Below are 13,767 nucleotides of genomic sequence, written 5' to 3'. Positions count from 1 at the left end.
CAGTATACAGTATATTGATGTGCATTGAAAGGTGTTTGTACTTAAGGGATATATAAGTCCCTGGAATAATTTAATATTACAATTATTATGCATGAGCAATATGGTTTGTTCAATTAACAAATTAAAAACATGAAGCAACTGTAATTCAGTAAACATTTACATTTTTGCATTTGGCAGACTCTTTCATTTAAATCAACTTAAAGGGACACTCCACTTAAAAAAAAAACAATATGCTCATTTTCCAGTCCCCCTAGAGTTAAACATTTGATTTTTACCGTTTTGGAATCCATTCAGCTGATCTCCGGGTCTGGCGCTAGCACTTTTAGCATAGCTTAATCCATGTAATCTGATTAGATCCAGCATCACGCTCAAAAATAACCAAAATGTTTTTTCCTATTTAAAACTTAACTTCTGTAGTTGCATCATGTACTAAGACCGACGGTAAATTACAAGTTGCGATTTTCTAGGTAAATATGGCTGCAGGATTTTCTAACATGGCTGCAGGAGACGCAACGATACCACGCAGCAGCCGAAAACAGTCCCCTTATCTTTTAATAGCAGGGGACTATTTTCGGCACTACGCAACACCACTGCGCCTGCCGCAGCCATGTTACGGCAAGTCCTTGATTATTATGCCAGAATGAGAGTATAGTTCCTAGTCATATCTGCCTAGAAAATCACAACTTTTAATTTTTCGTCGGTCTTAATACACAATGTAACTACAGCAGAGTCAGGTTTTAAATAGGAAAAATATCGAAACTTTGGTTATTTTTTAGCTCGATGCTAATGGTCTAATCAGATTCAATGGATTATGCTAAGCCATGCTAAAAGTGGTAGCGCCAGACCCGGAGACCAGCCGAATGGACCCCAAAACAGCAACAATCAAATATTACATGATCATGTTTAACTCTAGGGGAGCTGGAAAATGAGCACACTTTCAAATAAAGTGGAGTGTTCCTTTAAAGTGCATACAATTTATACACATACATCAGAGCGATATTACAACCTTTTTGTATATGATTCAAAGTGATTTTCATTACTTTTATGTATCTTTGGGGTCCCTGGAAAATATCTCCCGGATGGTGAGTTCTCGCTCACACAGTGGTTGTCCTCTGTGTCTTATGTATCTTGCTTTCCGTGCTTCAGACAGGGCCTGGGTGAAGTTTGGTAATGTGTGAACTGCTCTTAAATGTCCATCAGGGGCTAACATCTCAGCGGGGAAAGTACCGGGAGACGACGGGCACCCATTCATCTCAGCTCCCATTGCATTGTCTCTGTCTCTCAGTAGCATCCACTCCATCTCTGTGTCTTTTTCTTTATTCCTCTGTACCTCTCCAACCTCCGTGTGTCCCTCTGTGGCTTTCTGCATCTCCTGTTCTCCACTTATCTCTCTTTCCTTGCTCTCCTCTCTTTTTGTGGTTGTAGAGGTGACAGGCAGTCGTTTAAGGTCAGGCAGGCAGAGAGTATCCCCACTGCTGATAAACTCCTGAACACGAGCCTGCAGAGATGATGATGATGATGGCTGGGGTTTCATCGACCTGTGAAGAATAAGACGAGATAGCATGAAATAATTCATTATTTAAAATATCTATAGTCAGCATCCATCAAAGCAGAGTAGCTGAATGTAATCACAGCCCATTCATCTGGAGTGACCATTATGGTGACATTAGCTCTGTGAGTTGTCTATCTAGACAGCATTGCAAGGCATTATACTGTTTGTGTGCTCCCCAAAAACAGATAAGGCAATCCAATGGTGTCTATAAAAATGGTTGTGTTGCATTTATAACGCACATCTACTTATTGAAGACTTGTTTGTCATGTTTACCTCACCCCAAAACCTTTTGAAATAATGTATTGTGATGTAAACAAAATGGCGGCCTCCTAATAAACCGTACATTTGTTTATAATCAGGGTTTAATTCTGTAATTTTTTTAGCATTGTTGACCAAATTCTTGAGCATCTTGAGATGTCCTTGCAATCCACAACAAACCATCACACATCTATAAAAGAACTTTAGTTCCAAGAAACCGAGTTCACAAGAACTGTCACACCTGTAAATCGATGTTTACATCAGCCGAGAAAGCTTTCAGACAGGCACATTTTCTTTATGGCAGTCTTACGACTCTGTGACAGTTAATTCACAGCCAATATTCAGCAAGTGCTGACTGAATCCACATCAAGACAACAGTGCTGACGTAAACAGTAATTCTTATTCCCCTCTTCGGCTTTTCACCTCAGCAGTTGCTGCCCAGAGAAAGACTGTAAATTTAATTTAAGTTGGCAAAGGAGTCGGGTAAAAGAACATGAGCTCAGAATATGTTTGTGAACTGAAGGGTTGAATTAAGCAATTGATGGGAAAATAACAGTTAGACCTGAAGATAAGGAAGGGACCCTGAACCATAGACTGTAATAATGCAAAAGTTGGGTAATGTTTTGTGTGTGTTGCTTGCTCGTGGTCCGCTCCGTCTGCGCCTGCTTTTATAAATTTGATTAAACAAAAGACCCTTTTTATATAAAGATTCTCAAGATTAACATGACATAAGGAGAAACAGGGTGTGTTATGTGAGTTTTAAGTATCTGTATGAAGTAAGAAATATTACAAAGTCTATAAAGTTCTTTTAAAGGATAGTTTTTAGTAGTGATGCACCGATGTATCGGCCGGCGATATTTATCGGACAATTTTTGATGAATTTGAATCCATCGGCATATCGGAAATAGCACGAGAAAGGCAGATACCGATTGTTTATTAACTGCATAAAGAAATCCATTATATGTAAAAAAAAGAGTTAATGTTGTTAATCAAATAAATGCTGAATAGCAAAAACCACCTTTGAAGGTTGTCATGCTGTCTTATTATATTAGTTTTAGCTTAATTTGTGCCTCTCTTATTATGTTGGTCAGTTGAATGTTAATTAGATCCAATCCATGTTCAGTAAAAATTATTTGATGCAAAAATAAACTAGCTAATAGACCAACTGTATAGTATTGTATACAAGTGTTTAATATCGGTATCGGCCAGAAGTTGTCTGTTTAAATCGGTATCGGCCAAAAAAAATCCTATCGGTGCATCTCTAGTTTTTAGTATAGCCTACCTATCTACAGTGGCGGCCAGTGACTTCTTCTATCGAGGGCGCACGATGCGAAGTTCATCACAACAACAACATGTATGTAGCCCGTCGTGTGTTGGTTCGTCATTTCAAAATATGTGTTCGGGGCGTCGAGTGAACCTATGTACATCACGTGTTTTGTTAAAATAAGTGCATGCTGCAGATGCGTCTAAAGGGTTTATGATAAAAGAGACGCTCGTGTTTGCCAGATACTCGCATAATCTCATGTGTAATCAGAGTTTACTGTTAAGGGAGTGTCTTGCGTGTATTTTGTGATCATGAGCGTCTCTTTTATTATAAATGGTTTTGACGCGTGTGCAGCAGGCACTTATTTTGACAAAACACGTGATGCACATGGTTCACATGACGCAACAAAGCACGAGCAACACACATGACACTCCGAACACACATTTTGAATTTGCACCCCTCGGAAGAGCAGTCACCACCAGTCTATCTATTGTATATCAGCAGGCTTCGAACCATCAAGACCAGCTAAAGACCAGCAAACCTGTTTATGGTGGTTTTGGCTGATTTTAGCTGTGTACTGTTACCATATCCTAATTAATATTCATGAAATAAGTCATTGTCGTGTAATGACATCACAAACAGCCACCGCCATGTAGGAGGATAAGGTGGAGGAGGGTAATAGGGGGTGAGAGGAAATGCAAGGAGGAACTTGAACGCTAACAGCAGGAAAGAAATGAGGAAAGGAAACAAACATGAGAGATGAAGTGCCTCTGTCAGAGTGTACAAGACCAGAAAGAAAAGGGAAAAATAGGAAATAAGGGGAAGTGAAACAGGCACTGTTGGTTGTCCACAGGCTGTCTGCTTAACAAGCATGAAGATGAAATATTGCAAGCGTTCCTTCAAGTACACAGAGATAAAGAGACACAGAGAGGCTCCAGAAGATGTTGCAGGACGTGAGGAAGCTAGTATTTCTGCATCACTGTTTCTTTCTTGCCATTTAGTAAATGCTTCACATCAGTCTGAACTTACAGTTTCACCGCAGGGACCTGATCTGGGTCTTGCTCAAGGGCATAAGGAGGAGAGAAATTTCACTCTCTGTCTCATTAGCAGCTCAGATCTTTAACCATTACATTACCACACAACCTTTATCCGTTTCCTTCGTTCATTGACTTGGGATCACATTTTCAATCTTGATGTCCCCTACTGCCTCACTCATGTAATTCTGCTTCATTCATATTTCCATTTAAATGTGTTGATCGAAGCTGACAGCGCCGAGAATGGAAAAATGTCAGAGGCGGGTGTGGAACAAATGTATTAATAGATGAACAACATGGGGAACGTAATAAATATTTTACAAAGTCGTTTGTATGGGTTAGTGGATGGATAGGTTTGTTTGTGTGTGTTTTTGTCTGTGTTATTATCCCATTATCAGATTCACTGGTGCGGTTAACTAAGGAAATCCCCGCCATTCGTAGATGCCCATCAGTGCACACAGATTTTAATTGGAAAGCATACATAACTACATATACACTCCTAAAAATAAAGGAGCTTTACAATGACAACATTTGTTTTAAAAAAAGTTTTTTTAGGTCTCTCTATATAAAACATCTGATTTAACTTGTCAGCTTGTTAGTGGGTTAATTAGGGAAACAGGTTTTTTCGACTTTATTGGAGCTGTGCAGACCAATCATCACGTGACGTCAGGGTCGTGCAAGAGTCATTCGAGGTCTCTGTATGCATTTAAATTGTTCTTGTGGTACTGCGATTTCACGCGCTGATTGTTCTGCAAGGTGTTGCATGACCTCGAACAAGCCTTTTGTGCCGTTTGTATACAAAGATGTTCTACCCTGCTGAAAAATCCAGCATACCAGCAAGACCAGCATATGTTGTGTTTTGGTGCTGGTTTGCTTGTGAACACCAGCTAAACCAGCATCAAACCAGCATCAGCACCAACATTAGCACCAGCTAAACCAGCACCAAACCAGCATTAGCACCAGCTAAACCAGCATTAGCACCAGCATCCCATGCTGGTCATACCAGCATATGTTGTGTTTTGGTGCTGGTATGCTGTGACCACCAGCTAAACCAGCATAGACCAGCATAATTCCCATGCTGGTCCATGCTGCTTTTTTCAGCAGGGTAGGAGGTGGGTCGCAAGGACTGACGTAGAAAAACACTGCTTTAGTGTAATAGTTTAGTCTTTGTTGTTTGGTTTTACATCATGTTTTAATGTCTGCAGCACCTGTCGGCTGTAAATTATATTATCACCTGTGTCCATGTGTATTCATAGACGGTTTCAGCAGTAACAACACAAACAAACAGCTTTCATGGAGCAAACGCAACCTCAGGCAAACTCCGCCAAGAATCAATAACAACAAAGTCCTTTTAGAGTAGTTTATTTCTGACAAGCAAAATGAATACCTTAATTTAAATCATAACTAAGGTGAATAAAAACTACACTGAGCTAATGTTACTGTGTAAAATGTGTACTGTATAATGCACACAACCTCAACCACAGATCGGCCGCCAAACCTCCTATTGAATAGCGGTGATCCATGATCGCCGTCTTCCCTCATCATTAGGAAACCAAAACATTTGTTAATTTCGAAGAGGAGTTCATTTTAGCCACTTGTCAGACCATTAAACAAAGAGACCGGAAGTTAAGTTACAAAATTGCGACACCGCATGCGTCCGATGAAACCATTATGTGAAGAGAGGTTTGGCAGCCGATCTGTAGTTAAGATTGTATACATTATATAGTACACATTTTACACATATGCTTTAGCTATGATTTTAATAAACATAAAAAAAATAAAAATTGTTGTTTATTTTGCTTGTTATCAGAAATAAACTACTCTGAAAGGATTATTTCACTTTCTTAAAAAAATGCAGATAATTTAATCACCCCCTATGTCCGGGATAGGCAACTTCGGTCCTGGAGGGCCGGTGTCCTGCAGAGTTTAGCTCCAACTTGCCTCAGCACATCTGCCTAATGCTGCGTTCACACCAGCCGCGGTAGAGGCACCAAGCCCAAGTGATTTCAATGTTAAGTCAATGTGAAGACGCGTTGACACGCGTCTGGAGGTCTCCCTGCGCGAATGAGGCGTTTAGTGCGGCGCGGTAGACGTGATTCTGAGTTGAAAAATTTTAACTTGGGCGAAAAAACGCGATGCATTAACCAATCAGGAGCTTGCTGTAGTGGTGACATGATTACAGTGAGCGGAGTCACAGAAGCCCCTCCCATGATGTGAATTTCCGCGTGAATGTCTCAATGACTAGAATTTCACGCGTGGCTTTCACGCGTGGCTTTCACGTGCGAATGAAGCGACTAAACTCAAAATGTTCAAACGGCAAACTATACGCGGTAGACGTGAATTTTACGCCTCAAATGCAGCTGGTGTGAACTCACGGTAAAAGTTTCTAGTATGCCTAGTAAGACCTTAATTGGCTGCTTCAGGTGTGTTTAATTATGGTTGGAGCTCAACTCTGCAGGACACCGGCCCTCCAGGACTGAAGTTGCCCATCCCTGCCCTATGTCATCCAAAATGTCCATGTCCCTCCTCGTCCAGAATCAGTGGAGAAGAAATTAAATTAAGTTTTTTTTAGAAAAACATTCCAGGATTTACTCAAATTAAGACCTCAACAGTTTACAGTTTCAATGCAGTTTAAAATTGCAGTCTCAACGCAGTTTCAAAGGGCTCTAATTGGGCATACACACCAAACCCGAGTTCAACGATTTGCACGAGTAGATTACATACAAAGTCAATGCAAAGATGCAATCAGATGCATCCTTGTGTGTGGTAATGCGAAGGACACGATATAGACGGGCACGTTTGCTGCGAAAACAAGCGCTATTTGCCTCAAATGGGTCTTCGTCCAAGTTGAAAATATTCAACTCGAGCGAAAAATTCGCATGACACGAAGTTAAATCCTGCGAGTAATCTAGAGCGAGTAATGCAATGCCCCGCGTTTGATGTGTACGTAGCATAAACGATCTCAAACAAGCCATAAGGGTCTTATCCAGTACTTTTAAACCACATCTTATCGTCTTGCACCAGCCGTGTGACGCGCCAGCGCAATCTTACGTAATGCGTAAGCACGTCGAAAGGTCACCCTTCACAAATGTAAAACGCACATTTGCGGACCATTTTAAAGTTAATTAACAGTGAGTGAGGACAGGAAAGAACAGGGAGGAGAGGGGGGTATGGGATCTGCAAATAACTACAAGCCGGGAATCGAACTCAGGTCGGCAAAAGTGCGAAAGCACCACATGTCGGAGCACTGCCCACTACACCATCGGCTCCGATTGCTGACCATTTTAAACAAAAAACTGACACAAATACATTAATAAGTATCATTCCACTTATGATAACGTTGGAACGGTCCTCTTTCTCCAGACTTGTAAACACTGGAGGGGTAGTTTTGCATACATCATGGGTGACCTTTCGACCTGCTTACGCACCACACAAGGTCATGCTGGCCAATAAGGTCCAATAAAGTCAATTAAATTGAGAAAAATCCTGGAATGCTTTCCTCAAAAAAACAAATTTCTTCCTGACTTAAAGAAGAAAGACATCAACATCTTGGATGACATGGGAGTGAGTAAATTATCAGAATTTGTTTTTGAGAAAGTGGAGTATTCTTGTAAAGGACTCCGTTGTTATTAATCCTTTGCGGAGTTTACCGGAAGTTACGTTTGTTCCACGATTGCCGTTTGTTTATGGTGTTACTGCTGAAACCGTCCATAATGTATCTTTTTGTACCCACACCTTTATTTCGACATCATATCCAACACCAAATGGAACTGCAAAAACGATTGCTTCCAAAACATTCTTACATTTCTCCTACCTTTCATTGCTCAGGCAAAAGTTAACCCCATCCCAAACTCATACCACTGTCAGAGAGACACCTCCATGTTTTCTCTTGACACAGTGAAACTGTGGAAACACTGGACATAGTGAGAATCATTTTTGGCCATCACAGAGACAAGTGTGATGTCTCAGGATAACAGTGTCAGTGATATCTGTCAGGCAGTAGGAAAATTTTATACAAAGAACAGCTGAATTATCTGTAAAGGTGGTGTTATGTCCTACGCATGACTTTTTAAAAACAAAGTGGGTCTAAGATACAATATCAAACATTTTTAGAACGGAGGTCAGCATCTAGCTTTTTTATAAATATCATACCCTAAAAAGATGATAATTGGCACAGATTCATTTCATGTATTCAGTTTGAAGTTGTGCTGTGTCAAGGATAAAGACACATTTTTATTCTCTCAATACTTATTGAATTTCATGGCAACCCCAGCCGTACAGCAGAGTGGGATACATGCCATGGATAAGGCTGGGATATAGGGGAAGACAGAACTGGATTGTTTTGTTATAAAATATTTAGTGCTGGGCAAAGATTAATCGCGATTAATCGCATACAAAATAAAAGTGATTTTTGGCATAATATATGAGTATGTGCTGTGTGTAATTATTATGTATAAATAAATACACACACATTCATGTATGTATTTAAGAAGCATTTACGTGTTTATATATATTTATTTATATTTTTATATATTCTATATTAAAAATAAATTTTAAAAAATTATATATAAGTAAAACAATTCTGAAATGAATATATGAATGTGTGTGTGGTTAAATATACACAATAATTAGACACAGTACACGCACATATATTATGCAAAAAATCACTTTTATTTTGTATGCGATTAATTGCGATTAATCTTGGCCCAGCACTAAAAACATTTTAAAGAGATTAACTTCATGTTGGCACATCAGACTGTCTTTGCACTTTATAAGAATTGTAAGGACATTGCTGATAAATTAAAAGTGTGTGGGAGTTTTTTTAATCTATTTGATTAATATGAAGGCTTTGGAAAGTTTATACTCGTTCAAAAATTACTCTGATGTTATCAGAATCCTGATCTCACCTTTGACTGTCTGCCTCTCTTCCTGCCAGTGGGATTATGGGTAATAGTGTCTTTTTGTAGGACACAGCAGGGCGGATAACATCCTGGTTGGAGGATCGCAGCCCCAAACTGTGAAGTCCTCTTCTCCAGGGGTTACCTGACATGAAACAGATACAGTAATCCATTAAATGCTTTAAGTTTTAACTGGAGAGACATACAATAAATCATCACACACCTGTTTTCATGGAGATGAGATCTCGGTGTAGTCTGTGCTGTTCTCTGGTCAGTGTGTTGAGATGATATAGTTTAGCCTGGTCAAGTCTCTGCAAACCCTGAGCCAATCTGACCTCCGTTCTCCTTTCTTCACGTCTCTGAGCATCACCAGGCCATGTTAACCGGTCACCACGACGCATATCTGGAGATGAATACCAGTAGCCCCAAGTAATATTTATTTTAAACCATAAACACACTTTCCGATTCAAAACTTTTTGGACACAGTGTGGTTGTCAAACATGGAATATACACTTTAAAAAATGTGAACCAACTTTTTTGGTTTAATACATAAGTTTCATGGTTGTCTTATAATTTTAAGTTCACTCAACTTTTTAGTTTTAGTTTTTTAGTTAAAGGAAAAGTATGTAGGATTGTGGTCAAAACTGGTACTGCAATCACAAAACTTGTGGCGAAAACTGGTACTGCAATCACACAACTGGTGGCCAATACACAACATGCCAACAAAAACCTCAGTTGAGGGCTGCAAATCCACTTTCTAAATGACAATATCCTGGCCATACCACTGTTGTCAGTGATATAAGTATTTGAAATGAAAATTATTTCTTAATGTCTAGTGACATATCAGGGCCATTTTATGATTAATTGATATACATTTCTTACATACTGTTCCTTTAAATAATATTTTTTATATTGAATTAACTCAAAACGTTAAAGGACAAGTTCGGTATTTTTCACTTAAAGCCCTGTTTTCAGATTGTTTATGATGAAATAGAACGGTTTTGACTAAAATTTGGACATATGATGCTGGCACGAGAATTTTCGAGTGTTTGTATTAGCCCACACCTCTGCAATGGCTGCATAGGTGCACTGGAACAATCCTTCCTGGATGCATTGGACTTTCTTTTGCAAAGACGTGAAACTCACCGAGTGGTCAGGGGTGTTCACTGACATGCTCACACAAAAATCGCTGCAAAAGACGCACCCCAACAGGTTTTATCGTAGTTTTGTCCAACTCCATTGACTTGTATTAGATGTGCTGTGAGGTACGGTATTACTCTGCGTCGCGAACGTTGTTTGTATTCTTGCAATTGGCAAAGGTGGATTATCGCCACCAACTGGGCTGGAGTGTCTATTATTCAAGCTCTCAACGGAAGAATGTACGGGTGTGAGGCGTTTGGAAAAATAGGTCCACAAGTTTACAACGAATGCTAAAACACCTGTTGGAAAGCATCTTTGGCAGCGATTTTTGTGTGAGCATATCAGTGAACACCCCTGACCACTCGGTGAGTTTCACGTCTTTGTAAACGAAAGTTTAATGCATTTTAGGATGAACAGTCAGTTCAAAATGATGTTATAATACTTGGAATTTCTGTTTGCATTCTTATACATATCCCTCATTGTGAAGTACTGTTGACAGGACTTCTAAATTTGAAAGACATACAATGTAGTACAACCTACATCATTCTTACATGACCTAAACACCCAATAACCATGTCAGCTTTAGACAAGGTCAGAACGCTTGCGCAAAATAAGCCTATCCATCAAAACTGCCAAAAGATTAAAGATTGAGGCAGAGCCCTCAGCAGGATACGAGTTACAAGCTTTGATTAATTCTTCTTCAACACTGTCCATCAGTCAAAGGTTAGGAAGCTGTAGTTTGTTTGGGTCTTTATGGATGAATAATGGGCTTGAATAAAGCATGACAGCATCCCTGCTGATAAAACTCTGTGTCATTGGGCGTAATAGCTTGTAATAAATTAAAAATAAACTGCCTTTTGGGTCTTATGTTGTTGGTCTTGATGTACAGCTGATTATGGTTGGTGATATAGGCTACTCTAAGGCTACGTTTACACGGAAACGTAAAAAAAGAGAAACCGCAAAAGTGGCATTGCATTATCACTTTTTATTCCGCGTTTATATGAGCGTTTTGAGGGGGGAAATCTGCACATGGTGACGCAAAAATGTGTGATATTGGATGCAATCCAGGCGGTAGGTGGCAATGTGAAGCACTGACACACAACAACACCAAGTCCAAGCACCTGTGTACTGTACAACCTTTTTCCTTGTTCTCCCAGGTCTTTTCCAAAGCCGTCTGGTTTGCCTTCGATGAATTGGCGCATCAACAATTTGATAGAGGAAATGAATGCACCTTTTCTGATCAGTAATACTAGCTGTGAATATTTCGTACAACTGCGACTCTTGTATATTTATCAGAGCTGCTATGGCAACTTGAAGGTCCGACGTATGGAAATAATCCGACATGTTTGTTGGTATTTTCCTGAACTGGCGCATGCCTGTGAGGTAAACGCGTACGCGACGAGAGCCACCGTGAACTGACTTTTTCGTTTTTACCTTTTAGACGGCAACACGACGGTAGAGTGTTTTTAAGATTTCCACTTTAGAGGGTGTTTCACTTTTTTGCGTTTTTATGCCCCCAAAACGCTGTCGTCGTGTAAACGAAAGGCACATCCGATAAAATATTTTTACATTTTCACCCTCGAGCGTTCTCGTGTAAACTATCCAGATCTAAAAGCCTGTTATTTTAGGGTACTTTTATTTTGAGTTCTAAATGTGACACTGGACCACAAAACATAAGTAGCACAGGTAAATTTGTAGCAAAAGCCAAAAATACACTGTGTGGGTCAAAATGATAGATTTTTATTTAATGCCAAAAATCATTAGGATATTTAAGTAAAGATCATGTTCCATAAAGATATGTTCTCAATTTACCTTAAATATATTAAAACTTCATTCGGACAACTTTAAATAGAGATTTTTTTGCACCCTCAGATTCTAGATTTTCAAATAGTTGTATCTCGGCCAAATATTGCCCTAACAAACCATACATAAATGGGAAGCTTATCTTTAGCCTTCGACTAATGCATAAATCATACTGTAATTTCAAAATATTGACCCTTATGGCTGGTTTTGTGGTCCAGGGTCACATATATGGTCATCTGATGCACATCTGATTCCGTTTGGTACTGAATGATTTGGATTAAATCATATTATTTTGTCTGCGTAACAAAAACAGGTAGCCACATAGCGTATAGTAAATTAATAAATAAAGTTCCACTTCCTCTTTCAGCTCTCTGATAGTAAGCCGGACAACTGTCTGTCCATGATTGATTATAAATTTGTTTCATTAATTATAAATCATTGGTGAATATGTCTTTCTACTTTGTGTTTTCAGAGAGCATTTCAAACCTGCACGCACCAAAACATGCACTAATAGATCATCCACATTATGTCCAGGAACATGCATTATTATTATTATTAGTAGTAGTAGTAGTAGTATTAATATTAGTATTAGAAACTTATTTAATGTTTCAACACACAACTTTCAAATGAATATGCTAAGAGATAAAACCAAGCATTTAACCACAAAAAATACTAAGAAAATAACTAAAAATACTCTTATGGATATATTTGCAAATGCCGTGTTTTGTCAGCAATTCATACGGTAATTGCTGGGCTAAGATAACGGCAGCAGAATTTATGTTTGAAGAGACCATGAAGAGCAATTAGTCTCAATCATTATTGTAAGAACAAGCAAATCATTTAAATACAGCTGTCTTAATCATTTATGATCATGCAAAACAATTTTAAACTTCAATCAAATCATTTACCAGTTAAGTTCGCTAGCACAGAGCCGTAATTATAGGAAAAATTGCCTTTCCCCCCACGCACATTGAGAGCTTACAAAACAGGCTCCAGCTAAATAGGCTTTTATGCAAACAACAGAGAAAATGGCCAAACATTGTGGGACAGTGATTCCTGAAGCACTCTCGTGATAAATTCGTTCTACAATCTAACATTCATTACGTCTAACAATGTAAACATTTGGGGAAAGCACAGGCATAAAACTATAATTATTTATACTTTACTAATCAATTAAAGAATAAATGAACTTACTGTACTGAAGAGTCAATCCAGTGTGATGTGAGTCTTGAGAAATTAAAGATATCCAATGGCAAAAAAGAACAAAGTTCAGCTAAAACAGCAGCAAGCTTCTCAGATAGGTTCGATTTAGTCCTATTAAGATAAAAAATGTAAAGTGAACTGTAAAGCTAGTCTTCATTTAACATGTTGATCAATCAAACACGGATGAAAAAGGCAGTATGCTCTTTGAGCCATAAAATTTTAAGTCATTTGGTTGTAGTTACTCCTTTGAGATTCACACAATGTTTCCTTTGGTTTGTCCTCCGTCACATAGTTGGTTACTAGGGGTAACTAGGACTCTTGACAAAATAATGTGACCAATGACATTGATGAGCTCTCCATGGCTACCAGCACACATTTGTATTGGCAGTGTGTTGAAGAAAAGCCTGATGTGGATAAAAAGGGGGGAGATCAAAGCTTCCTATTAGCTTGTTCCTTTAAATACAGTACAGCTATAGGATGGATCTCATTTAAAGCTGTTTTGTTGGTTAATGTTTATAGTACCGTAAGATAACTGATGTCTTTAAATATCATATTATGTTCTAAAAAGTGTGTTTGACACTTTAAAGGAACAGTGCATCCCATAACAGAAATTCT

General features: G+C 38.8%; 1 protein-coding gene across 1 annotated transcript; it reads right to left on the bottom strand.

Annotated features, from left to right (window-relative positions):
• Positions 1–859: 859 nt before the first annotated feature.
• On the bottom strand, positions 860–13,523 carry LOC129429664 (uncharacterized). Its single transcript, XM_055186510.2, has 4 exons — positions 13,144–13,523; positions 9,230–9,409; positions 9,016–9,151; positions 860–1,538 (listed from the first exon to the last, which is right to left on the bottom strand). The coding sequence occupies exons 2-4, from the start codon at positions 9,405–9,407 to the stop codon at positions 1,043–1,045; spliced, it is 810 nt and encodes a 269-aa protein (XP_055042485.1). The 5' UTR covers positions 9,408–9,409; positions 13,144–13,523; the 3' UTR covers positions 860–1,042.
• Between the last annotated feature and the right edge of the window lie 244 nt (positions 13,524–13,767).

The sequence above is a fragment of the Misgurnus anguillicaudatus genome, chromosome 18 (assembly GCF_027580225.2).
Source record: "Misgurnus anguillicaudatus chromosome 18, ASM2758022v2, whole genome shotgun sequence".
NCBI classification, from domain to species: domain Eukaryota; kingdom Metazoa; phylum Chordata; class Actinopteri; order Cypriniformes; family Cobitidae; genus Misgurnus; species Misgurnus anguillicaudatus.
The sequence above is the reverse complement of the archived record's forward strand: the minus strand, read 5'-3'. Positions and strand labels throughout refer to the sequence as shown.